The sequence below is a fragment of the Pinus tabuliformis genome, chromosome 7 (assembly GCF_031772625.1).
Source record: "Pinus tabuliformis cultivar Carrire ecotype Pingquan chromosome 7, CPIR1, whole genome shotgun sequence".
Classification (NCBI taxonomy): domain Eukaryota; kingdom Viridiplantae; phylum Streptophyta; class Pinopsida; order Pinales; family Pinaceae; genus Pinus; species Pinus tabuliformis.
In genome coordinates this window covers 1102182567-1102208661 of record NC_142293.1, presented here as the reverse complement: position 1 = coordinate 1102208661, position 26095 = coordinate 1102182567, and the positions used below count along the sequence as shown (strand labels likewise).

The 26095-nt window shown below is 40.6% G+C and overlaps 1 protein-coding gene across 1 annotated transcript in view; it reads right to left on the bottom strand.

The window, feature by feature from the left end:
* The window catches only part of LOC149251400 (golgi-to-ER traffic-like protein), a 400402-nt gene that overhangs the window by 138948 nt on the left and 235359 nt on the right, over positions 1-26095 (bottom strand). Inside the window, exons 6-7 of the mRNA XM_089459410.1 lie at positions 3888-3978; positions 2646-2729 (exon numbers count right to left, since the gene is read on the bottom strand). Of these exons, the coding sequence (XP_089315536.1) occupies positions 2646-2729; positions 3888-3978 (175 nt within the window). The remainder of the gene's footprint in view (positions 1-2645; positions 2730-3887; positions 3979-26095) is intronic.

The window sequence follows — 26095 nt, the reverse complement described above, 5'->3', positions numbered from 1 at the left end:
ATAGTTTTTCTGGGGACAATTGTCCAAAAATAATGGGTCATATTTTTATTTGCATATTATTTTCTCAATTCCAATCTTATATTCCGCGGTGTTTTTTAATTGTGAAGATTGCAATTGTGAGTTATTCACTATTTGTTGTAAAATTAATTTACAAAAGACAAATAAACTACACAAGTTAGGAGAATAATATCCAGTAATTGCAATCGTGGAAATTTCACATTATGCATATTGTTGTAATTTCTTCTTCCAAAATTTCTAGGAAGATATGTAGTTGTTGCTACAAGATAAAGTATGTTGTCTTGAATTTCAAGATTTCATATTTCTTACATCTCCTATATGTTTATGTAATGATAACATGAACGCATATACAAAACCAAGATCGGATTGATACTGAGAAAGCAAAAGCTTTCTTATAAAGAGTTACAAGCTAGTTGAGTCGATCCTCTTTATGAATGTGGAATAGACCCAAAGCAAACTAAAGTCAAATAAAGCAAAAAAGCATAAAACAAGCTATAGTACAAGTGATTTTATTGATGCCTATGTCTGATACTTAATTGACGATTATAATCTAATATTTGCTTTAATCCCCTCCCTTAATGGTCGATCTACTAACTACACCAAGCTTATCCCAAAATTTTACATACATTTCATGACCCAAAGGCTTGGTGAAAACGTCTAGAACTTGGCTTTTGTGGGACAATACAACTCAGTAAATCCATCCTCTACAAGCTATCTGATGAAATGGTAATGTATTTTAACATGTTTGGTATACTTATGGAAGAATGGATTCTTGGCTTATTTGAAAACTCCATGACTATCACAGGGTAGGGGTGTTAGCTCTGTCTGATGCATCTTCATGTCTAGAGGCATCGTTCTGAGTCAAACTACCTCACATACTCCTTTCACTGATCATTTATATTATGTTTCTATCAATGAAGGGCTACTGCATGTTGCTTCTTGTTATTCCATGTGAATACAAATGTGCCAAGGCTCAAAACATATCTAGATGTTGATTTTCTATCATCGACACAACCTACCTGTTCTAAATTTGTAAACCCACACAATGTAGGATCTTTTCTTATGTCATACAGAATGCCAACATCAAGTGTCCCTTTCACAAATCTCAACACTATCTCTACTGCATTGCAATGCTCTACCCTTGGCACTATCATAAATCTAGAAATGAAGCTCATAGCATAACTCAGCTCCTTGTTAGCTACATACACTAACTCGTTAAGTACCTTAGAGCCAATCTTGGCTGAAAACTTTATCCCCTTCTCCATAGGTATAGATGAGATTTTGCAATCTGTCATTCTAAGCTTGTCTCGGAATATTTTATTTGTGAAACCAAAATATTGCTACATAATTTCCAAACTTCTACACCTAGACAATAATGTAGGAGCCCTTCCTCAGTCATGTCAAAGGATTTATTCATATTAAATTTCATTTGTTCAACGTCACTTGCCTCACTACCTGTAATAATGATGCCATCTACATATGTGAGTAGAAGAATCATATCATCACCAACATTATTGATGTATAGATTGGAATCTAAATGACTACTCTCGAACCCTTGTTTTCATCCAAGTATCTACGAATCTTAATATGCACGAAGTGCCTGCTTCAGACCATAGAGAACCCCTTCTTAACTCTACAAGCAAGATGCCCTTCACCGGAACATGAAACACCCATGGTTGATACATATAGACCTTTTCCCCAAAACCTCCATTAAGAAAGGCACTCCTCACATCAATCTAATGGACCTTATAGCCAAATTGTGTTCCAATGGCTAGAACTAATCAAATGGTGCTCATCTTTGCTGTAAGAGAAAAGGTCTCCTCACAGTTAATTCCCACCCACTGAGACAACCCTTTTGCAACCAATCATTCCTTGTACTTGTCAAGTGTATCATCTACCTTGTATTTGACCTTGTCTGCCCATTTGCAACTAATGTATCTCTTCCCTAGTGGGAGAGATATGAGATCCCAAGTTTGATATTTTTGTCAAACTCTCATATTCGACTGCTATGGCCCCTTCTATAATTCACGTCCGCCTTTTGCATCCTCAAACACTTGTGGCTCATATACTTCCTAAACAGAAGCCACTGGAGAAAAGTTGACAGTATTTTGTTTCTTTTACCAATTTCTCAATGATCATCCTTCAATCATTTCATCTATCCAAACATCTCTGATTCTCCAATGGTGTTATGCCACCACTTTGGTCTTTTCTTGGGATCGTAACTATCAATGTTGCTACCAAGATGTTCTAGAAGGCATGCCATATATCAATGGAAGGTCTTGAAATATGCTATTTGACTGTCCAAATTCCTCATTCATTTGGACAGTCTTAGACATCAATAACAACCATATTCAACAGCATGGAATATTATTTCCTGTGGATATTTTTTAGATCATAGTTGAACTCAATTCTTCTCTTATCAGCAGAGCACTATGTTCATCTCAATATCAATTTCGTGTAAAGCATTAGATAATGTAAAGAACCATGCTACTTTGATAGAAATAGCTACAAATTTACAGGATCGTTAAGATCATACATCATACCTCTGGCACTGTTCTTAATGCTACAAAGCAAGTGTACTAGAAAAAGTAAAAGGTAGAAATAATGGAAGTAACTATATGACAAACCTTATCCATAAAATCAAGCAATGCGAACGCGAAAGCTTTTGGCTGACTTCCACGGACGAAGTGTGTTGAAGCCTTTACTATATCCTGGAAAAATGAAAAGATAATTAGCAAGTGTCTATGTGTCCAGATTTCAAACAGCTGTTTGCATCTATATAACGTTATCACAACTTTCATAGTTCTAGTTGAGCCCATGCTACCATTTCGTCCACCAATACAATGTTCACTTCTCTATGAAATATCACAAAAACTGCGAAGTACAACAATTTCCAGAAAATGTCCTTCTGACAGTTCATTTCAGGTTTCAAATCATTCATAAATTGCTTATGTACCTATACAATATATCTAGACAGAACCCTATTTTTCAAATGGCATATTGCTTACTATTCACCAAAATAGTTGAACATACTGTGACCCAATCAGAGCACATATACTTATTACAAATACCTATTTCATATCCAAAATATTGCAAAAATAGTATTTTGCAACAAACTTGCAAATCACATGGCACAGTAATAACATTGTCCTGTCTATTCAGAATCAAGGATCGAGGGATATTAGACTGAATTCTTTTTTTACAGCAAATTTAATCCATGCAAAGTAATTTTCAGCATGCTAAAAGAGAGGCTTATTTGTTTTCCTGCTGTTATACGACAAAGCACTGAAATATAACCATGAGTAATTTGCTACCCGTCAATGCAGTTGGATGTGCGTGGTATTCATTTAAACCATCTTACAATTATAAATTTACAATTCTTCATGTTTTCCATCATCATGTAAATTTCATTGCACTTATGTTTGAGACACAGACCCTTGTTGTAAAACCATTATCATCTAAATAGACAGTAATATCAATTCCAAGTAGAACTATGTCGGCCTTTCAAGATTTTAATGTAGCAAGGAAACACTGAAATTGTTTACTAATATAAGAAAGCCATCAAACCTCTTAAATGTTTTCACTACAAGGAATAGCATATATTTAGTCAACTACCTAGTACCAACCAAGCATGCAAATATAAAAGCCTCACAAAATCAGTTTCTGGCATGTTATTGAACATAAAAAAGATTTAAGACGAGAAAGGAAACAGAACCCCTGACTGAGAATAACGAATACCAATTTACATCATTGCTATAAGTCATTTTAATATGAACAAAAATTCATGCTTAGATCTTAGCACTCTTTTAGTACCACTTATCAAATATTGCTATGTACATTCATGTAAACTAGCATATGTTCAGGCTTACCAACTCAGGATATTGAGAACATATGCATTGAGCTATCATATCATGTAATTCTGGTGCACCTTTGCTAGGCCCTCCAGCTTCCGCAGACCACCTAAAGCATCATAAAATAAATTACACAACAGCAATGATATTAATACAGTTCCAGTAAAAAGACTCCTGCTCCAGGTATTTTTTTTCTCAAAGAATTAATTTAACAGAAGATTTAAAAGAAAAAAATAAAATAAAATTATCATCTTGACAGGAGTAGAACTAAAGCCAAAACTAAAGAGGTAGCGAATACCTAAAGGCATTTTGCCACATGAGAACATATGTATTTAGGACAAAGACAAATGCTGATAAGCATATTTCTTAGAAAATTATCATTAGCCAATGTTGTATTGGAGTAGCCGGAGTGTGGGTGCGGGTGTAAACTTTTTCCCTCTTCCATATGTTTTTCAACCTTGAATGTTAGGAGAACTTCTGGACAGAGTTCGCAACTGCCTCCCTTAACCCAGCCAGCTCCTCTCAGTCCAAGCCACTCTAAAGTTGACATTACTGGACTCAGTATTGGTGATTTCAAAGTGATTGAAGGGGAAACATGCTCCCACTCTGGTTCAGAGACCACATTCTTATTCAATTTTTTGCTTGTGATTTAGCAGACCTACTTTCTCCAATGTGGCAGCACTTACTCACTGTGTTCTCCTATTCAGGGTTGTACTTCAATTCATTATTAAGGGTTGTCCCATCCTCGCTCAACCCTATTTCTGTTTGTCACTGAAATTGGTTTTTTACTTGTACGAAAGAGATGCCATGGGCACCCTTTCTTTTGCTATCATTACTGTCTGAATTTGCAAGTCACATTGACAAATTATGGCCGTGGACATCGATATAATTTCATTTCATTTTATAACATTAGGCAAGAAGGTGTAGCAACTTTCCTTTGTAAAGGAGGTTGTCTGCATGCAGGTGCAGCTGGTATGGGTGTGGCTAAAGCAGCACTAGAAGCACCCATGCAACTGTGTCATTAATACGATGATCATTCATCAAAGTGTATTTTGAAAATCAATTGTTAAAGGAAGTGGAAAGCCAAAATCCAGCCAAAAAGTTTTTATCAAACAAAATTTCACGAGGGTTTTACTCTCTCCATGTATTATTGAATGCCACAAAAGTAGAGAACAAATGGGATTAAGGAAATGCTGTGTAAAATGTGAAAGATGAAGTGATTTTAGCTTATAGTATGGGGCTAGAAAAGACAAGACAATATTACCAGTGCCCAACTAATGACTATTACAGTAGGTCAATGGGATTGCCAAATATAATGATGTTGATACAAAGTAGGAGCTCAAAAACAGATCCTATATAGAAGAAGATATAAAAATATTAAGAAGTAAATAGAGCAAGATGCATAAAGTGAAGTGCTGATCTAACCTAAAACATGAGAACTCCAAAAGGAGAGAGAAGATCTGAAAGAAGGATGTACAATGCATTTGGATAAAAAATCCAGTGTGCCCAAAAAGGACTTGTGTATCAAGATCTGCTACAGCTAGCTTATCAAGATCCCTTAGAGCTAGCTTATCAAGATTCACTAGAGCTAGCTCCCCTGGGATCCAAGGTTGAGACGAGAAAACTATGGGTAGGAGATTGTACGAGAGAATACCTCAAGGAGGAACTAGACTTCATACAATGTTGTTGCCTAGAGGCAGTCACCCATTGTTGGGGCCTAGGATATCTTGTTTGACTACTAAGATAGGAGTTGGATTGACAATGCCAATGGGCCCTCCAGAAACAAGAGAGAATCCCACAAGCCCACACTAGTGTAGAGTCAAAATCATGGTCACCATACTTCTCTGAGTCAGTGCCCTTAGCAAATGTGAGAAACAAAAAAAAGGAAGTCATCATCCATGTAGAGCCTAGTCATCATCCCTCACCCTGATCTGGTGGTACCCTGAACGCAGATCGATCTTAGAGACGTACTTGGCTCCTCTAAGCTCATCCATTAGCTCATCTATGCGGGGAATGGGGTACCAGTTCTTCAGTGTCTTCCGGTTGACGGCCCGGTAGTCAATGCACATCCGAAGGGTTCCATCCTTCTTCACCAGTACCACTTAAGAAGCAAAGGGACTAGAACTTGGCCTGCTATAGCCCAATGCTAGCAGCTCCTAGATGGCTTTCTCTATCTCATCCTTATAGGCCTTGGGATGCCTATAAGGGGTGTTGATCACTGCCTGCGCACCTGGCTCCAACTCAATAGTGTGCTCAAATCCCTGTTTGGTGCCTGCCCTAGTGGAATGTCCCCAAACACCACTGTGTATCTGTCTAGCAAAGACTGTATGTCTAGTGGTGGTGGTTGAGCCTGTCCACCAGTCTCTGAAATCCTTAGCTCAATTTCCCATGCAATGTCCCCATGTCGCAGATCTGCCTCCATCATGTGGGTCGAAACTGTCTAAGGTGGATAAGACTACATGCCTCTCAAAACTATCAGTTTGCCATCTGGCTCAATGAACTCAATTTCTAGCTTCCTCCAATCTATCGTGACTCACCCAAGCGAATACAACCACTGGACACCCATCACCACGTTGGTGTGTGGCATATCGACCACAAAAAAATGGTTTGTCGAGTAGTTCCCCATAACTACCGTCAAGGAAGGCACATATTGAGTGCATTGTATGGTACGATCACCTGGTAATAGGACTGAAAAGCCCTCAAACTCAGTCGTGGTGAGGCCCCTCCTCTGAACCAACTGGGCATCTATGAAATTGTGGGTAGCCCCACTATCAACTAGGACTGACACCCTCTACCCATGTACACTGCCTCTAATCCTCAGTTTCAAAAATTTTGGAATCTCGAATAAGGAAGCAAAAAATCCCTCAACTGGGCCAAGGGATGCCCCACCCTATGGAGGTGGTGGTGGTGGCCCTCTATCTGCCAGATTCTCACCATATACCACACCACAATCCTGCTCCACCTCGTCCTCCTAGTCACTATCTGAAAAACCTCAATATAGTGTGCTCTACCGCAGTGCACCAATGGCTTGGTGCGCAGGGCTCCCTGCATGTGAAGCACAGGGTCCTCCTCCTAAGGTCCTTTCATGTCTCATCATCTAACTGCCCCCTCCCCTGTGTGCTCCTCTGATGTGGAGGTCTAGTCTCATGCCCCTTTTGTGAAAAAGGGGTCCGTGCAGGAAAACGTGCTCTAGTCTTGGGGATGACCCCCTAAAGGTCTCTGGTGCACAAAACTGCTTCCTGCAGCGTGGAGGGTTTGCGTGACTTCACCAGTCCACGCAGGGGCTCAAGTAAGCCCTCGATGAAGGTGTACACCCTCCTAGCCTCTGACAGATCCGGAACCATCATTGATACTCACAAACACTTAGAGATGTACTACTCTAGGTTGCCTGTTTGGCGCATTTGGGTCAGTGCTCTGAAATGGGCCTCTGGATCTCTCTAGTCAAAACGATCCACCACCCTCCTGGTGAAGTCCTCATAAGAAGCCAAATTGGCATGCCCTAGGATGTTCAAGCCATGAAACCACTAGTCATGGACTTCCCCCTCTATGTGCAGCATGGCCATCTTGATGGCTTCCTGTTCTGTCATCCGGTTGAATTGGAAGTAGGTGTCCATCTTCTCAACCCAATCCCTAGTTGTGTACTTGGCAGTGCCATCGAAAGTAGGGAATTACATCCTCCCTATGGTCCTCTACAGCTCGTAGTTTTGGGTTCCTTGTCCTCCATAACCCTTGTTCTTCTCAATCTGCTTGAGCTTGCAGAAATCTTTGAAAGAGAGGGCTTTCTTAAAGTCTGCGTCCATAGACTACCACTCTCTGAAATATTCTCCCATTTGAATGGGGTCTTCTCCCTTATCAAATTCGATTTGTGCTATTGGTGCAAAAGAAGGCAGTGTAGCACGAGTTGTCCCACTAACTGATGGGTGTTGCGCTGCTGGTGAGTGATGATCAAATGGCTGAGACGCCCCAGAAGTTTCCCCAAACAGAAATCCCCTAGGAGTGGTCCTCTCTCTGTTCTGCGACTTGATGTCTTCCAACATGTCTTTCTAACACTTGGCTAAGTCACTCAGGGCCCTCAAGAGGCTGTCGAAAGCCATCTCTTCCCTGCTCTTGGATTCCACCATGTCCTCCTCTCCTAATACTTCTTTCCCTCTGTCCTCCATGTCTGGAGTAATCTCTAGCTCTCTTTCTCTGCTCCAGTACCTCTGCCTTCGGTAGGTGCTATTCTGCTAGTCCCCTTCTCTCATAGAAGACAATCCCCACAGCTGAGCCAAGAATTACGCTCTGATACCACTGTAACGATCCTAAATAGGAATACAAGTGATATAAAGCAAATAATCTATGCAACAAATTACAAAAACGAAATACACATTAAACACCCATGGAAATGCTGCAAATAAGGAACTACTGAGCCATTTTATTACTTTTATGAAGGCAAAATACAATGGATAATAAGATGGTGCACCTGGGCTTGTCTCAATGGACAAGCATGACCAAACCCAGGTGAGAAAATGGTTGAACTGAAGGTTGTCCAACTATTGCACCAATCTACATTGCGTTGCCCAGAAAACTGCCTTTCTGCTAAAGTTCAAATGGCTGAAAGGTCCACTTCCTATGCCCAGAAAATTATGTGCTTTTAACCTCAAACTCCTTGGCATAAACCCAGAAAAAATCCGCGAAGGATTTTGGTTGGTTTAGACTTCTGAAATTCGACCCCCCTTGGAACCCAACTTCAGTTGTAACTGCAAAACTCGACTTGCTAGAAACTGCCTGTAAACCCTCCCGGAAATGGTCCCAAAATGCTAGGCTGACCCCTACTATCAAATCCCTAACTTCCCGGATGCACTTCCGGCCTATGGCACCTACTCCCAAGCTCCACGAAAACTGTTGGAAAGGCCTCTACGCTGTCCCCCAAGCCCAGCAATTCGAATTGTTGGAATGCTGCCTCTACTGGCTCCAAAACTCACAAAGAATGCTAGCCTATTGTTGCTCTCTCAGTGCACTAACTCTCTCAGCGAACACTTGATCTCTAATGGCTCCAAGATCCCCCTACGTAATTCCCAACTGCCCAAAAATACACACTCCCTGCTCTGCGCTGAATGGAAGTGATGTAGCACACCCTTGGAACTCCTGAAATACTTATGGAACTGCCTCTCTAGGGTGAGCACAGAAGGTCCCCTGAAGTAGAGGTTGAATCTCCCACTTGAGAGATTCGTGGCTAAACAGTAGGTTGACTCAGCTAAATAGCAGAGCGAACAGTCAAGTGATTTGTTTGCAAGATGTAAGAATGAATCCCAAAATGAGAGTTGCTCCCTCCTTATAACTCCTTGGGCCTCCCTTGCCTCATGTGGGCCCCTCCATCCACCTATTCGACTTCCCTCCAAGCCATTTGAATGGCCCAATTCGAATTCTCATGTGGGTGGCCCCCACATTCCACTAACAACCAAATAAAGTTGAATTGCCTCCTAAGTCCCTAAGTTGAAAATGATGGGCTCTCTTCCTTAGCCAAAATTGTGCAAAATTGTGTAGCAACACCCTGTTACAAACGTATTTGAGAAGGGACATGACAATAAGAGGTTCTCCTCCTGTCAAGAATATTTCGACAACATATAATACCAAAATCAAAGGCATTCCTTGGACTGTTTTGAAGTAGAGATTTGGATCATCATTGCTTCTGATAAAACCAAGCTTCATCAAGAAGCTATCAATGTGAGCTATCTTGGGGATTGCTTCAATCCATAGAGAGATTTCTTCAGTCTACGTCCATGAATTTTCCTGTCATGTACTTCAAAGCCTTGTGGTTCCTCCACAAATATTTCTTCCTTGAGGAAGCCATGCAGAAAAGAAGTTTTCACATCCATTTGGTGATGAGTCCATCCCTAGCTAGGAGCTAGAGCCACAGTAGATCGCATGGTAATATATCGAGCAACAAGTGCAAAAATCTCATCATAGTTTATTCCCTCTTTCTGAGAGAAACCTCTAGCGACAAATCTAGCTTTACATTTTTCAATACTTCCATACGCACAATGTTTAATTTTCAACAACCATTTAGAAATCACAAGAAACTTACCTTGGGCTCTTGAAACTACTTCCAATATATCATTATTTATGATGGACTCAAATTCTTTGACCATTGCATCTTTCCAAATTTGATTTTGCACTGCTTCTTAAAAAGTGCATGGTTCAACTTGAATAATGTTGCTCAAGGATACAACGTATCTCTGGAACCTGTTGTAGCATTTTTTGGTTTTGATAAGATAGAATAAAATAGTCAAAAATAAATAAATAAATATATTTTGAAAAAATGTTAAGTTAAGATATGGACATAACAATATTAAAAAAATGTTCTTGAAAATATCTTGATGATGATGTCCACATCAAAGAAAATGTTAGGTTAGATGTCCTAAAAAATCAAGACAAAAAGAAAATGTTAGGCTAAAAAGAAAAGAAAACAAATAAACTCTGAAAGTGAGCAAGTCTAAATGCCACTACTATTTTTCCCCAAAATAATGGTTGTGTGCAGCTTGTCATAAATGCCACAACCCATGACAGTCAAATAGTTTAATCTTGACTGCTTCATGCTTTAAATTTGATGTTATAATTAGAGAATAAAGATCTGGCCAAACTCTTTAATCTTGGTAGATCAATAGTTAGGTAGAGTATAATAAGGTGCTCATCAGTTTAATCTGAGCCCTTGGATGTTACAAGGTTAGAATTAGATAGTTTGCTTTTTAAAATAAACAAAAAGGAAAAGGGTTTGCTAACGTAAACACACCCATTAAGTGAAGAAAAAATGATAGGATAAGAAAAGGGTAAGTAGAAGAAAAGTTACAGAAGTATGATAATTCATTGGACAAAATGAACATTTATCATGTTTTACCATATGTTTCTATGTCCATGAGGCAATTACACAAAGCAAATGAAGGTCTATAAGATCAATTAATTAACTTCCCTCATCCTCATTCATTCCTATACTTACTAATTTCCCCTTCCCACCTTCATACAGTTCATATTCATTCATTTTCCATAAAAAACCCATTTTCCTAGGGTTAAAATCCTTTTTGCCTAGGAAAAATGAAAACCCCATGCTAAATCCCCTTTTACCCAAAAAACCCACAAAAAGATGTTTAGCCTAAGTATTGATGTATATTTATAAAAAGCAAATAACTCATGAAAAAGCACTATACTTAGTATATTTTCCCTTTCCGCTCATGTTTCATATTAACGCTAATTTATAGTATTAAAACCCTAAAAGTTCCCTTTCCCGTATATTATTAACTTCCTTTATTAAATAACCTGAAACCATTAGTTTTATTATAAAACTATGTATTCAATAAAACATCGCATATTGGCGGATCGCAAGCCTTTCAACATGAATGCACTCTCCTCCGCATTGCGATATGCGATGTGCGATGGACCCAGACCCGACGCAAATTATTTCATAATTCATTGCCATTTCGCATCCGCCCTTCATCGCAAGTCTCGACTGAAACAATAACCCTCCGTCGTTGCGATTTCCGATACGCGATAGGAACACGGACCCGATCACATTATTATCTATGATTTATTTTCCGCATCGCGTTCGGCCCCTATCGCATTCCTTTGCGATGGGCCTTCCTTCGCTAAACTGCGATTGCGATATGCGATGAACCCAGACCCGACGTCATCTATCTACCCGAATTCATACTTTTTCAAGTCTGCCATACCTTGTTTTGCAAAGGATTTCTTTGTTAAACTGTTTTTATGATTTAAACAAAGAACCAACCTAAACCTTTGTTTAACCATAAAACCCCGCTAATCTCAGTCTTTAACCCATAATAAAGCCCATACCGCCATAATTAATCGTTGGGCCCCTCCGCGCTGCTCTTTCGCTCCACCACCGTCTGATCACGTGCATTCAAATCCAACGACCCTCAGCAATTTCAGGTTGGCTCTCTGTCCGAGCATTACCTGCCCAAAAAGCAGTATTCCACTGACCTCCCCTTGCTACGTGTCAGGCTCAAATTGTATCGGGTGACCCCTCCCAAAACCGCCCACACCTCATAAGCAGTGCGATGAAAACCAAAACCACCTCCCGCATAACGACAAAATGACCATTGTTCACTTTGTGCCATATTTCAAAAAGAAAGTTGTTTTTCCGTTTAAACGCAAAAATCACCATTTTGGCTTTGTTTTGCCCATTTACACAGTGAAGCCTCCATAAGCCTCTGCAACCAATAAAACCATTGTTTTACCTTCCGATACACTCTGGACTCCTTCCAATATCCTTTCGAGCTCAATAAAGCCATTGATGTCCTTCTCTGTCACCTATGTTTTCTTAATAATTTCTGTGTTTTGCAGGTAAAAACTCTTGTTCTAGGCTTACAAAGAAAAAGCCTACATACAGTTTGAAGACAAATACGAAGATCTTACTGTTGAAAAACATAGTAAAAACCTGAAATGCACAGTAAAGGTAAAAAGGAACACAATAAAGGTTACTCAGCAGGGTCAAAGGATATTCACAGAGTTTAAAGAGTATCAATTGAAAGATCAAATGAAGGAATCAACCAACGTCAAGGATACAAACAATCAAGCAGCTTAAAGGGAAAAATATCAAACAACAACACCAGCACAACCTGAATAAAAGGGACAGCAAGAAGCAGTTCAATAGTTGCCCCTATCTTCTTGCATGAAGATCTTTCCTTTCCTAGAATAAATCTTAATCAGTTTTAGGATATTTTCTTAGTTTCATTATTGTATAAATAACTCTCTTCTCGAGTTGTTAAGGGTTCAAGGTTCAAGGTTCATTGTTCATTGCTTGTTAAGTTGTGATTGTTCATTCTACTTTGAACCTGGTTGCACCTTTGAAGGAAGCTTTTCTAGACACTTGATGTACTCAGTCTTTCTGGAACCTTAATACAAAGCAGAGGATTCTGAATTTGGTTTTACACAGTTTGTGTTATCCTGTAAGTTTTTCCAGTTATCAATCATTATGTTTTTCTTCATATGCTTATGACTTATAGAGATATCTAGGTAGGAATAATTGTGTCTCAATTTATTCCTATAAGCTCTTGAAGTGATCATCTATTAAGAGAATGGATTAATGAATTGTTTGTTTAGCTAATCCCCTCTAATCAATAAATCATCAACATCTTTTGTAAGCTTAAGTATACTGCCTTGAATCTTTGGAACGTAGTTTAGAAGGTTTTCATACTTATGATTGTTCTGTTTTACAGTCTGGAAACTGTCATAATCATATTATTTTCTGTCTTCTTCTCACCACTATTTGATCTATATCACTGTGTAAAGCTTTATAGCAACCCTTTGCTAAAATATTAATATTATCCAAAAGATTAGGTATTTCAATTCTACATCTATCTTCATTCATTGGTCTTCCAAAACTAAAACGAAAAACCCCAAAACAATTATTTTAGATGCTCTGGCATTGGTAGCTGACCTACTACTATCTCAGAGGTACAACAGAACCGACATGTTTTCTTGCTTTCTTTGAAGGCTCCTCTGGGGGTAGCATGTCTATCAACATCTTGTAGAGTGTCACGAAGCCATAATGGTCTCTTTCTAGCAGGAGGATCATAGGTAGGAGGATCCAAGGGATCCATGGGCTCCATGGGCTCATCAGTAAGATCAGGCTCAGGACCTTCTTGAGCATCCAAGACATCATCTTGACTTTGAACATTAACAAGAGGAGGAGTGTCTCTTGCCTTTCCAAGAGCAGCATCTTCATCAAATGTTACATCCTTCTTAAACTCTATAGTTCTTTGACCAGACACGTATATTCTATAAGCTTTAGAACTTTCACAATACCCAAAAAACGTACCTTTCTTACCTGTAGCTTCCAGATTGTTCCTCTTTTTGTTAATTTTAGGTATGTTCTATGCTAGAGCAATTTATTTTAAATTTTCACAGTTAGCAATCACATCAGCATTAAAGTAAACTGCAGATAGAACATAAATATAAATCGCAGAAGACAAGCCAAGACAAGAGAACACAGGATGTGGCGCTAGCTAGGGACAAACCCCACAGTGTGGGGAAACCCTTCAGCAATTCTTCTTTCATGTTCTTCAAAGTTCAGCAGAGAGAGAGAGAGAGAGATAGTACATTTACAACAGAATCCAACACTTTGACTTATCTAGATCAAGCATAAATCATTTCGTATAACGATGAGATCAGTTGAAGACATTCTGCTTCAACTGATTCTCCAAGGTGACGGCTTCACCTATCGTAGTGTTGCATCTGGTCCACTTGCTGCACTACTGCATGCTGCACTAATCATGATTATCATCATGCTGCTCATGACCATGATCCGGTTCATCATCATGTTGCCCTTTATGTCCATGATCTCATTCATCATCAAGCTGCCCATGCTTATGATTACATTCTTCATGATGTTGTCCATGCTCCATGTATCATTGTGCTGCCCATGCACATGATTTCATTCATCATGATCTCATACATCATGATGTCCTTATACATCATGCTACCCATATACATTGCTCACAGCTGCGTCCTTATGACTGCACCTAATACGTCCTTTTTGCCTGCATAGATATTTATTGCCATAGGCTGTGTATATATACCTTGCCATTGCCTGTGTGTATATATGTTGTACTGAAGATTTGCCTGTGTATATGAGCCTCCATTTACCAGTGTATAAATAGGTTCTAGTGCCTCCTTCCTTCTCCTATTGTGTCATATTTGTAAATCTTTCAATCCTATCCCAAGTTGTTCTTAAGGGGGGATGTTAGGATATTCCGACACATAGGAAATAGTTAAGTTCAACTTGGTCTAGTATAGAGTTAGGTATAGAGTTAGGTAAAGTGTGTTTCTTTACCGTTGTACATTTTGTAACTTACAATCCGACGGTCACGATATGTAGTGATCCGACGGTTCATTCTCTCCTCGGTATTACCGACACTTGATCCGTGGCTTGACACCCGATTGGTCCATGAGTTCTATTTAAAGCGCATGGAGGGTCATTGTTCGGGTAATCCGTGCATGAGAGAAGCTTATGTAAATTTTCATTCTTTGATTAATAAATTACCTGTAGTACCCACGTTGGGACAGGCCGTGGACTGTTTCCCTCTTTGAGGGTTTTAACCACGTCAAAAATGTTGGTGTATTGATCTGTGATCTGGTTGTGAGCAGTGTCCTTTTGGTATTCTTTCTGAGGAACTTACCCTGTAAATTCCTACAGTATATGTGTTTCATTTTCCAGTGTATATATGTTTCATTTTCCAACGTATATTTGTTGTGGATTTACTAGCGTATGGGAGTCTTCATACATAGTGTATCACTGTCCATTGACCAGCATATACATACACAGCGTATCACTATCCATAGTGTATAACTCATACACAGCGTATCACCCCAGCGTATATATGACACGTATCTCTTCATGAACTGCGTATAAGTGGTGTGTGTAACCACGCTGCTAGATCCACTATAGATTAGGGCCTGTGTGTATATATGTCTTCTGGACAGCGTATATGTCTCCATGTATCTCTTCATGAACTGCAGCTAGGTCTTCCAAGAACAGTGTATTACATTTCTTCATTGTTGTGCGTATTTCCATACCTGACTGTGTTTCCCATATAGACAGTGGGTTCCATATATGACTGCGTTTCCTAACTGCGGCTCCATATATGAATGCAGCTCTTCATAGCTGCATTGCTTTTGACTGTATAAATGTCACGTATAACCCGCATATGAACGTAACCATGAACACCATATAAGTGTGTCTCCATTATCTGCATGTAAGAATCTCCAGGACCTGTGTATCAATGACCAACGTATAATGTTTCCTGGACAGCGTATTGAGGCCTCTCTTTGACAGCAAATTAGGGCATCCATTGACTGTAATTGAGGGCTCTGTTTACTGCGTTTCTTCTCCAAGTCTTGTAGGCCAGCGTATTACTCTTGGTGTCTCACTCTTTCTCCAAAAACCCAAGATGTGGAGAGGAGGAGATCACTCAAGAATGTGTGTTCAAATGACATCAAATCCTCATCTATTTATACCAAAAACATATAGGTTGAATAGACATGACGTTTAGGCTTCTTGAGCCTACATAAGAGCTGGTCGGCTTGATAATAATTACATAATCAAAATAAATACATATCTCCATAAATACTTATCGGAATCGGATGATCTTAGGATCAATCCTACACCTCTCGGCGAGAGGGATCCAATAAAAATATCAGCTGCCATAAATAAGCTGACCCACATGGAGATTGGCCCTAGTTGCCAATTTTAACACTTTTCCTTTGGCACATGAAAGTAGACAGGGCAGCGAAAGATCCTCAAGTGCCCAACCTTGGGCTTTTCACTAGTGAAAACTTCTTCAGGAGTCTTGTTGTTTAAGCCTCAATGTGGCGATCTATTTTGGACCTAGACAACAATGTTAGCAAGCTTCTCCCCATAAAAAGTTTGGTAGCTTTTGATCATGCAACATACCTTTGACTACTTCCATGACAGTTCTGTTCTTTCTTTTGACCACACCATTTCGTTCTTAGGTTATATAGTACGGTGATCTCTTTCCTAATTCCAACTTCTTTGCAGAAGTCAATGAAATCATTTGAAGTGAACTCTCCTTCATTGTCAGATCTGAAGTTTTTGATATGTTTTCTTTTTCTACCAAAGCTTTTAAGTCTTTAAACATGTTAAATGCTTAACTTCTGTTTTTCAAAAAGAAAATCCCTGTCTTGCAAGAAAAATCATCCACAAAGAATATATAATACAAGTAGCCACCAAGAGAAGTTACAGGAATAGGTCCACATAAATCAAAATGTATAACATGATGTACTTCACTGGTTTTGCTTTTGCTTGAAGGGAATGGTCCCTTTACATGCTTTCCACTTGTGCATCCTTGGCAGACCCCATCATGATCCACTCTCATCTCCAGCATTCCAGAAACCATCTTTCTCACATGAGACAATGCTTTATAGTGCGGATGAGCGAACCTTCAATGCCAAAGTTCACATTGATGATTGTTGTCATGAATGAGCGCATGGTTTGGTCTTCCATTGACTTTATAAAGACCTTCAAATCTCGATCCCAGAGTGAAGGCATCTTTCATGCTAGATCTCATGGTTAGGTCAGAACTTTTCCATTTATGAAAGAAGCTTTCATTCCTTTATCTTTTAAGGCAGATATAGATACAAGATTCTTTTTCAAACTAGGTGCATACAAAACTTCTTGAAGAGATATATTTTTACCTTGATCCAGATGAAAAGAAACATAACCATATCCTTTTATAGGATATGTAGAGTTATCTCCAAGTATAATTTTCATATCTATCTCCCTCTCAACTAGATTTGAGAGAATTCTTTATAACTAGTAAAGTCTCTTGAAGCACCACTATCAACCAACCAGCTATCACAAGAATCTGCAAGAAAGAAAATAGAAAGAGTAGAAACGAGAAAGTACTCTGAATGTGTCTAAGTTGCATTACTATCATATCTTGGTTTTCTTGAAGTCTTGGAAGAACAGTAGTTTTCTTTTCGAGCAACAGGTGCTTCTCTTCTTCTTCTATAATAAGGTCCAAAGTTGTTGCTATGATTGGTGTAGTTGGATCTTAGTGCTCTTCTGTTTTATGGACAGTCACAAGCATAGTGGTCATGCTTACGGCAGTTGTAGCATTAAACTTTTGATAAGTCCCTGCTCCATTTATATGAGTTGTTGGATATAGGAGCAGGGTTTCTTCAAAAGGGATGACCTCTTCTTCCTTTCTGCTTCTTGTCTTTGACAGCAAAGGCAGTAGCTTCTCCTTCTTCATGCTTGGCAATTCTTCCTCCAGAAATTATTTTGTCCTCTTCTCGACTGCACTTTCCCAGGTGCTCATCAAATGTGGGAAACTTATCATTGTTGTTGATAGTAGTACTAAAAGTTTCCCAAGTTGGAGAAAGACCTCCAAGCGTAATCAGCACCAGTTCTTTATCAAACACAATTTCACCAATTGTTGACAATTGATCCTTGATTTTGATATCATCAATAAGTATGCTTGAATGGTCTCTCCTTTGTTCATCTCAATGTCCTTGAGTTGACTCTTCAAAGAAAGAATTTGAATCAAGTTGTTTAAATGATACATTCCAATTAGCTTGTCATACATTTCCTTAGATTTCTTCAAGTTTGAGACAGGTGATGAGATGGTATCCAACAAAATCAAAGATAATCTTTTTAGCGTTGACTTCTCATTTCTTGTATCTGGCCTTGATAGTAGCATTCGAATTTTATGGTGGATTTGCTACCTCACCTTCAACATATTCCAATACATCACTCTCCTCAAGAGTAATATCCGACCTTGCCTTCTATAGACCAAAATTTGAAGCATCAATCAGCATCTCTTCATTCTTGAATTAAGAAGAAGACATCTTGATCAAATTAAACAAATTTCAGCAGCAAATAGGACAACAAATAAAATCTCATTATTTCAGCATCAAATAGGACAGCAAATAAGATCTCCTTATTTCAATAGCAAATAGGATCTTCAAAGGGGCAGCAAGTAAGATTTCAGAAACAAGAAATTGTAATGTTCCTAATTAGGAAAAACAGTGACATGCAAAGAAAAACAATACATGCAACACAAAATTTCAGAACATTCAGTGAGCACCCATAAAAACTCCAGAAATGTCAACCAGCTGAGACATTTTATTAAATAATTGGAGCAAGAGTACAAATGTGTGGAAGGAGTGAACCTAGGCTTTCCTCAATGGCAAGCTTGACAAGACCCGGGTGATAAAATAGCAAGTCCAGATGAAAGTACAAGCTACTCGAATGGCACACTGCGCTGCCCTAGAAAACTACATTGTCTGCTGGAAAGAAACTTTTGGAAACCCCACTTCCGATGCTCAAAAAATTGTATAAAATTAGCCCCAAGCTCCTCACGAATAACCCACCAAAACCTAGAAAGGGTATATTTCTGATTTTGACACGTGAAATTTGGCCCCAATTACCACGTCCACCTCCAACAGTTGGGAAATACGGCCTGCCTGCAAACTCCCTGAAAAAGGCCCCCAATCACTCCCAAAATGTTGAGTCTCACTACCCCAAAGTTCTCCTTATTTCTCCCAGCAAAACCCAACTCCAAAACTCTTCCCACAAACTCCCACATGTGCCCAGAAAATAGCTTTTGCACTGGCCCCAAATGCACCAATTCGTGTTGCCTTCAATCAGCAACCTCTTGTCCCAAAACTCCTCAATTAGGCTGATCTCTCCCTAAAGCTCCTATGCCAAATTTCTCCCAACAAACACTACTTGGAAGACAGCTGAAATGAGCCAAGCATTATCCCCTCTTGCGTCCTCTTGGAATATGCACTAGTTGAGTGAGTGACTGTGTGTTTAGCTCTGAATCCCTCCAAACTTCTCTCCAAATTGGTATGATCTGACCTCCCTAGGGTGGCACTCACAGACCCAAATAAAGGGTGAGCTCTCTGCTTGGAAAACTCAATGTTGAACAACAATGTGACCCAGCTAAGCAGCTCGAGCAACAATAGAAAGTTCGATTGGAAAAAGACCCCAAATGTGGCTGAGCTTCTCCTATTTATAATTTGTGAGTTCCTTTTTCCCATGTGGGCCCCTCCAACAAGCTCTTCGACCCCCTTTCCTTGGCTATTCGAATTCCTTCCTTGGCAAGTGCATTTTCCCCATGCGTGTGGCCCCCATGCTCCACTAGCAAAACATTTCGGCCTCCCTTTTCTCCTAAGTCTTTCTCCAAAAATTCATGGGTCCCATGGTCACCAAAAATGCCAAAATTGTGGAAATAAACTTAAGATAAATTAATTTAGGAAGGGACATTACAGTCCTCCCCTCCCAAATGTTGCTTGTCCCCAAGCAACTTCAACGTTGGATGCTCAAGTATGTGCTCACCTTCCCAAGTGGCATCCTCATCCGACAAGCTCCTCCAACGTACTAAATACTCCCTGATAGTTCTGCTCCTTAGCTTCCTCTCCCTAGTCTCCAAAATGGCTTTCGGTTCCAAAACTAGATGCCCCTCATCATCAAATGGAAGCAATTTCGTAGCTGCTATCACCTGCTGCCCTAACACTTTCTTGAGGCATGAGACATGAAAGACGTTGTGAATCTTGCTCCCTGGTGGAAGCTCCAACTCATAGGCTACCTCCCCAACTCTCCTAGTCACCCTGTACGGCCCATAGAAACGTGGTTGTATCTTCTCGGCCCCCTTCTGCTTCTATGTAGACTGGTGACATGGTTGTAGCCGCAAGAAGACCAAGTCCCCAGCCTCAAACTACCTCTCAATCCTGTGCCTATCCGCATACATCTTCTGTTGATTATGGGTTTTCAATAAGTTATCCTTGAGAGCCTTTAAGATATCTTGGCTCTCTTGGATCCAATGTTTGGCCTTTGGGGCCCATTTGTCTCCAAAAACAATGTCAACAAAAGACAAAGAATCATAACCATACAAGGTACAGAAAGGTGACATGACAATGGACATGTGATGGGTGGTATTGTAGCAATACTTGCCTATAACCACTAAATCCACGCTCTTTGCTACACAGTCACATAGTTCCGAAGATAGCCCTCCAACTATTTGTTGACCCTCTCAATTTGACCGTCATTCTACAGGCGGTAACTAGTACCGGCGGTAAGTTCACTACCCTCTAATCTGAAAAGCAACTGCCATAATGCTCCCGTCACCCAACTATCTTTGTCACTGACTATGGTCTTAAGGAGTTCATGCAAGCGAAAGACCTCCCTGAGGAACAACTCGACCACCTGTCATACTATATACCGTGTCGGAATGGCGAAGAAGTGAGCATATTTGGTCAACCAATCCACCACCACATAAATACAATCTATGCCCTGCACCATAGGGAGTCTCGTGATAAAATCCATGGAGATACTCTCCCATTTCCCCTCGGAGATAGGAAGTGCCTGCAACAACCAAACTCGATGGGTCAACTCCCCTCTATTCCTCTAGAAAGCCTCACACTCATGCACATATCTCAATATGTCCACCTTGAGGCCTTTTCATGTGAATCGCTCAATAAGCATCATATATGTCTTCTGAAACCCCTCGTGCCCTGATAGTGCAGAGTCATGAGCTGCATGGAGAATCCTCTCCCTCATCTATGAAGCCCGCACCAAAAATATGCAGCCCTTGTAGTATATGACGTCAACCATCACCCTGTAATGCTCATTAGTGTGAATACCCTCCAGAATCTCACATGCTCGCCAATCCTTGGAGTACCCCACCAACAATTACGCCTTCCAATCATGGAAAATGCTTATGAGTGAAAGTGTCGCGGGCCTCCTGGATAGTGCATCTGCTATCAAAGTCGTAGGCCTGCACCTTGCTGACCCACCTCTGTTGTCTGTCACAGAGGCCCCCGTTTCCCCAAAAAATGGCAAAGACTATTGTGATCAGTCCTCACCCGAAATTTGTTGCCCACAAGATATTACCAGAATTTGGCCAATGCATGCATGATGACCAACATCTCCTTGTAGTAAATAGAATACGACCTCTCATGCGAAAGGAGCTTCTAGCTCTTAAAAGTGATGTGGTGTACCTACTGAGATAAAACTGTGCCAAACCCCTCACCTGATGCATCGCACTCCAAGGTGAACGGTTGAGTGAAATTCAAGAGTGCCAAAATTGGGCAACTCCACATCACCTCCTTGAGGCGATCAAATGTCGACTGCGCTCTGTCTGTCCATGAGAAAGTCGCCTTCTTCGTCAAATCCATGAGGGGAGTTGCTAGCTATGAGAAGCCCTTTACGAACTTCCTATAATAGGTGCATATGCCTATAGATCCCCTCAACTCGGTCACATGCTAGGGCTCTGACCAATCCTGGATGGCCCTGATCTTCTCCTTATGCACCCTCACTCCCTCTACACCAATGATGTGCCCCACTTAGAGCATCTATGTGAGACCAAACTCACACTTGGACAACTTGGCGTAAAACAGTTGCTCCTCTACGATGCGCAACACCATCTCCAAGTGCTGCAAATGCTCCTCCCACATCCGACTGTAAATCAAAATATCGTCGAAGAACACCAATACAAGCTTCCGCAACTGCCCACCGAATACATGATTCATGCACAACTGAAAAGTGGCAGGTGCATTGGTCAGCCCAAAGGGCATGACCAAAAACTCAAAATGCCCATAATGGCACCTGAAAGTCATCTTGGGGATGTCTTGATCCCTCACCCATATCTGGTGGTACCCCGAGCACAAATCTATCCTAGAGAAGTACTTGGATCCTCTAAGCTCATGCATTAACACATCAGTGCGTGGAATGGGGCAGCAGTTCTTCAAAGTCTTCTTATTGAGCGCCCTATAATCAATGCGCATGTGCAAAGTCCCATCCTTATTCTTCACCAAAACAACTAATGAAGCGAAGGGACTAGAGCATGGCCTAATGTACCCCAACGCCAGCAACTCCTTAATGGCATGCTCAATCTCGTCCTTGTAGGCCTTGGGATACCTATTAGGAGCGGTGATAACTACCTGCACCCCAGGCTCCAACTCAATCGTGTGATCAAATCCTCTGTCAGGTGGCTACCCTGGTGGTATGTCCCCAAACACTACCGAGTACATGTCCAAGATGGCCTTTATGTCACAGCCTCTTGCAAGGTAGTGGGTATGCGAGACTTCACCAGTCCATGCAATGGCTCAAGTAACCCCTCTATAAATGTGTACACTCTCCTGGCATCGGACAAGTCTAGCACCATGATTGAAACCCTAAAAAACTTAGATATGTACTGCTCTGGGTAGCCCATATACCTAAGTTGGGTCAACTCTCTGAAGTGAGACTTCGGGTCCCTCCTATCAAAACGCTCCACCACTCTCAATGTGAAGTCTTCATAGGAGATCACACTGGCATGCACTAGTGTGGACAAGCCATGAAACCACCAATCGTGTGCCTCCCCCTCCATGTGCAAGGTAGCCATTTTGATGGCTTCCACCTCCATCATCCGATTAAGCTGGAAATAGGTATCCAACTTCTCCACCCAAGCCCGAGCTATGCACTTGGTAGAGCCATCATAGGTGGGGAATACATCCTCCGAACAGTACGTTGCAATTCTAAACTCTGTGTACTTGGTCCCCCACTGTACCTACCCTTCTCATCCTATTTGAGCTGGCAATAATCGTTGAAGGACAAAGTTGCCTTGAAATATTCCCCATGGATTGCCACTCCCTGAAATAATCTCCCACGGGCATATGGTCATCCGACCCACCTTGCTCACTAGGTGTTGATGGAAGAAAAGTACGCACCGTCGTCCTGGTTGACCCACTGAAAGTTGGTGGTTGAGTGGCTGGTGAAGGGTAGTTACACTGTTGTGAGGCCCCTGAAGTCTCTCCAAATAGGAACTCATGATGGATGCTCTCGTCCCTATTATGTTGCTTGATCTCCTCCAACATCTCCTTCTGCCCCTTAGCTAAATCATTTAGGGCCTTCAAGAGGCTATCAAATGTTGCTTTCTCCTTACTCTTTGGCTCCCCCATATTTGCTACTACTACTGCCTTCCCACGTGCCTCAGTATCAAGTGTAATCTCCAACTCTCTCTCCTTGCTCCGGTGCCTCTGTCTTTGGTAAGTCACGTTCTGCCTATCCTCCTAGCTCATAGGAAAGTTCCCCCACGACTGAGCGAAGATCGGAGCTCTAATTCCACTGTAATGTTCCCAATTAAGAAAAACAGTGGTATGCAAAGCAAAACAATACATGCAACACAAAATTTCAAAACATTCAATGAGAACCCATAAGAACTCCAAAAATGTCAACCAACTGAGCCATTTTATTAAATAATTGGAGCAAGAGTACAACAATGTGGAAGGAGTGCACCTGGGCTTGCCTCAATGACAAGCTTGACAAGACCCAGGTGATAAAATAGGAAGCCCAAATGAAAGGACGAACATCTCCAATGCTACCCTGCATTGCCCCAAAAAATTGCATTGTCTATTGGAAACCCCACTTCTGGTGCTCAAAAAATTCTATAAAATTAGCCCCAAGCTCCTCACGAATAACCCACCAAAACCTAGAAAGGGTTGATCTGGTTCTGACCCTCGAAATTTGACCCCAATTACCACATCCACCTCCAACAGTAGGGAAATATGGCTTGCCTACAAACTCCCTGAAAAATGCCCCCAATCACTCCCAAAATGTTGACTCTCACTACCCCAAAGTTCTTATTTCTCCCAGCAAAACCCATCTCCAAAACTCTTCCCACAAACTCCCACATGTGCCCAGAAAATAGCTTCTACGCTAGCCCCCGATGCACCAATTCGTGTTGCCTTCAATCAGCAACCTTCTGTCCCAAAACTGCTCAATTAGGCTAATCTCTCCCTGAAGCTCCTATGCCAAATTTCTCCAAGAAAACACTACCCGAAAGACAGCTGAAATGACGAAGTATTATCCCGTCTTGCGTCCTCCTAGAATATGCACTAGCTAAGTGAGTAACTGTGTGTTTAGCTCTAAATCCCTCCATACTTCTCCCCATATTGATACGATCTGACCTCCCTAAGGTGGCACTCGAAGTCCCCCGAAGAACACGTGAGCTCTCCGCTTAGAAAACTCGGTGCTGAACAACAATGTGATCTGGCTAAGCAGCTCAACCAACAATAGAAATTTCGATTGGCTAAAGACCCCAAATGTGGTTGAGCTTCTCCTATTTATAATTTGTGAGTTCCTTTTTCCCACGTGGGCCCCTCCAACAAGCTCTTCAACCACCTTTCCTTGGCTATCTGAATTCCTCCCTTGGCAAGTGTATTTTCCCCATGAGTGTGGCCCCCACACTCCACTAGCAAAACATTTCGGCGTCCTTTTTCTCCTAAGTCTCTCTCCAAAAATTCGAGGTCCCATGGTCACTAAAAATGCCAAAATTGTGGAATTAAAAGTAAGATCAATTAATTTAAGAAGGGACATTACAGAAAGGAGCATCAAATAAGATTTCAATAGTAAGGAGCAGCAAGGACTCCTTATTTCAACAGCAAATAAGAGGCGACAGCGCTTTACCTTCTTGGGCTTGTCTACCAAAGCTCTGATACCATGTTAAAATTTGATGATCTATGTTGTAACAATCACTTATTACAAAACTTCTTTATGATGCAATATTAGTTAACCAATGGTAGATAGAACATAAACCAAATGCACAATGGAGGACAACCAAAAACAGAATGAGACAAAGAATTTAGGTCCAATGACTAGGGCAGAGCACACAAGGGGAAAACCCAACCAAATTCTTCTTCTATTAGATATCAATTGTTCAGCAGAGATAAAAAGTACAATGAGAAATCAAGAGAATGAGTAAGTTCACCCAAATTTGAACAAGTTGTAGCAAAAAGATCATTGACAGAAGCAGCTAATGCAAGCACTGAATCAACCTTCAAGTTCTTCTCTTACTCTCCAAGTCTCTCTTCCCCACAATCTTCTTCAAGTATCTCCAACTCTCTCTCTCATTTTCAAAACCTTCTTTCACAATGCACAAGTAGTGAGGGGAGAAGATATGAGGCACATATTTATAGGAGCAACGAATTCATGCCATAAAGAGGGAGCATGCCTTAGAGTAACTCGTATGCCAAATAGGGAAGAGTAGCTTAAGCCATTAAGGAGAGAGGCAACGCATGGCTTCAATGGAGGAATCTCGCATGCCTTGAGGAGTGTAACTCATGCCCTTTTAGGAAGTGTAATGCATGTCATTAAGGAGAGAGGGTAACGAATGTCATTTAAGGAGGGGATGCATGCCTTTGTAACATATGCATTTAAGAGAGAGTGTAACGTATGCTTTAAAGAGTACGTAAGAGGAATCTTTTATGGCACGCCTTCAATGATTGTGTAAGAGGCATATGCCAAGACTTTAATGAGAGAGAAAGAGAGAGTGTAATGTAGAGTCATGTGAGGCATTAAGGAGAGGGGTGCGAAGTATGAAGGTAAGGTGACTTGAATTTCTTTTTTATAATAATATCATAGTATCATAAGGATAATGATAATATTAATAATTAAGTCAAAATTGAACTATTTGGATTGATTAATGATAAGTTGAGTGATTTTCCATCAACTATACTCGATTACCTATTGATAGAAGGTGAATTACTATTTTTGGAAAGTCATACTTGAGATGCAAACATGATTTTCTATTTTTAGAAAGTCGCTCTAGAATTGTCAGAAATGAAATTTTATTTAAGGAAATTCATCCCTGAGTTGCCAATTTTCAACAACCTAGAGAAACTAGAGAGTTTGTGATCATCCAAGACGAGGCTAGTCTAGGAAATAG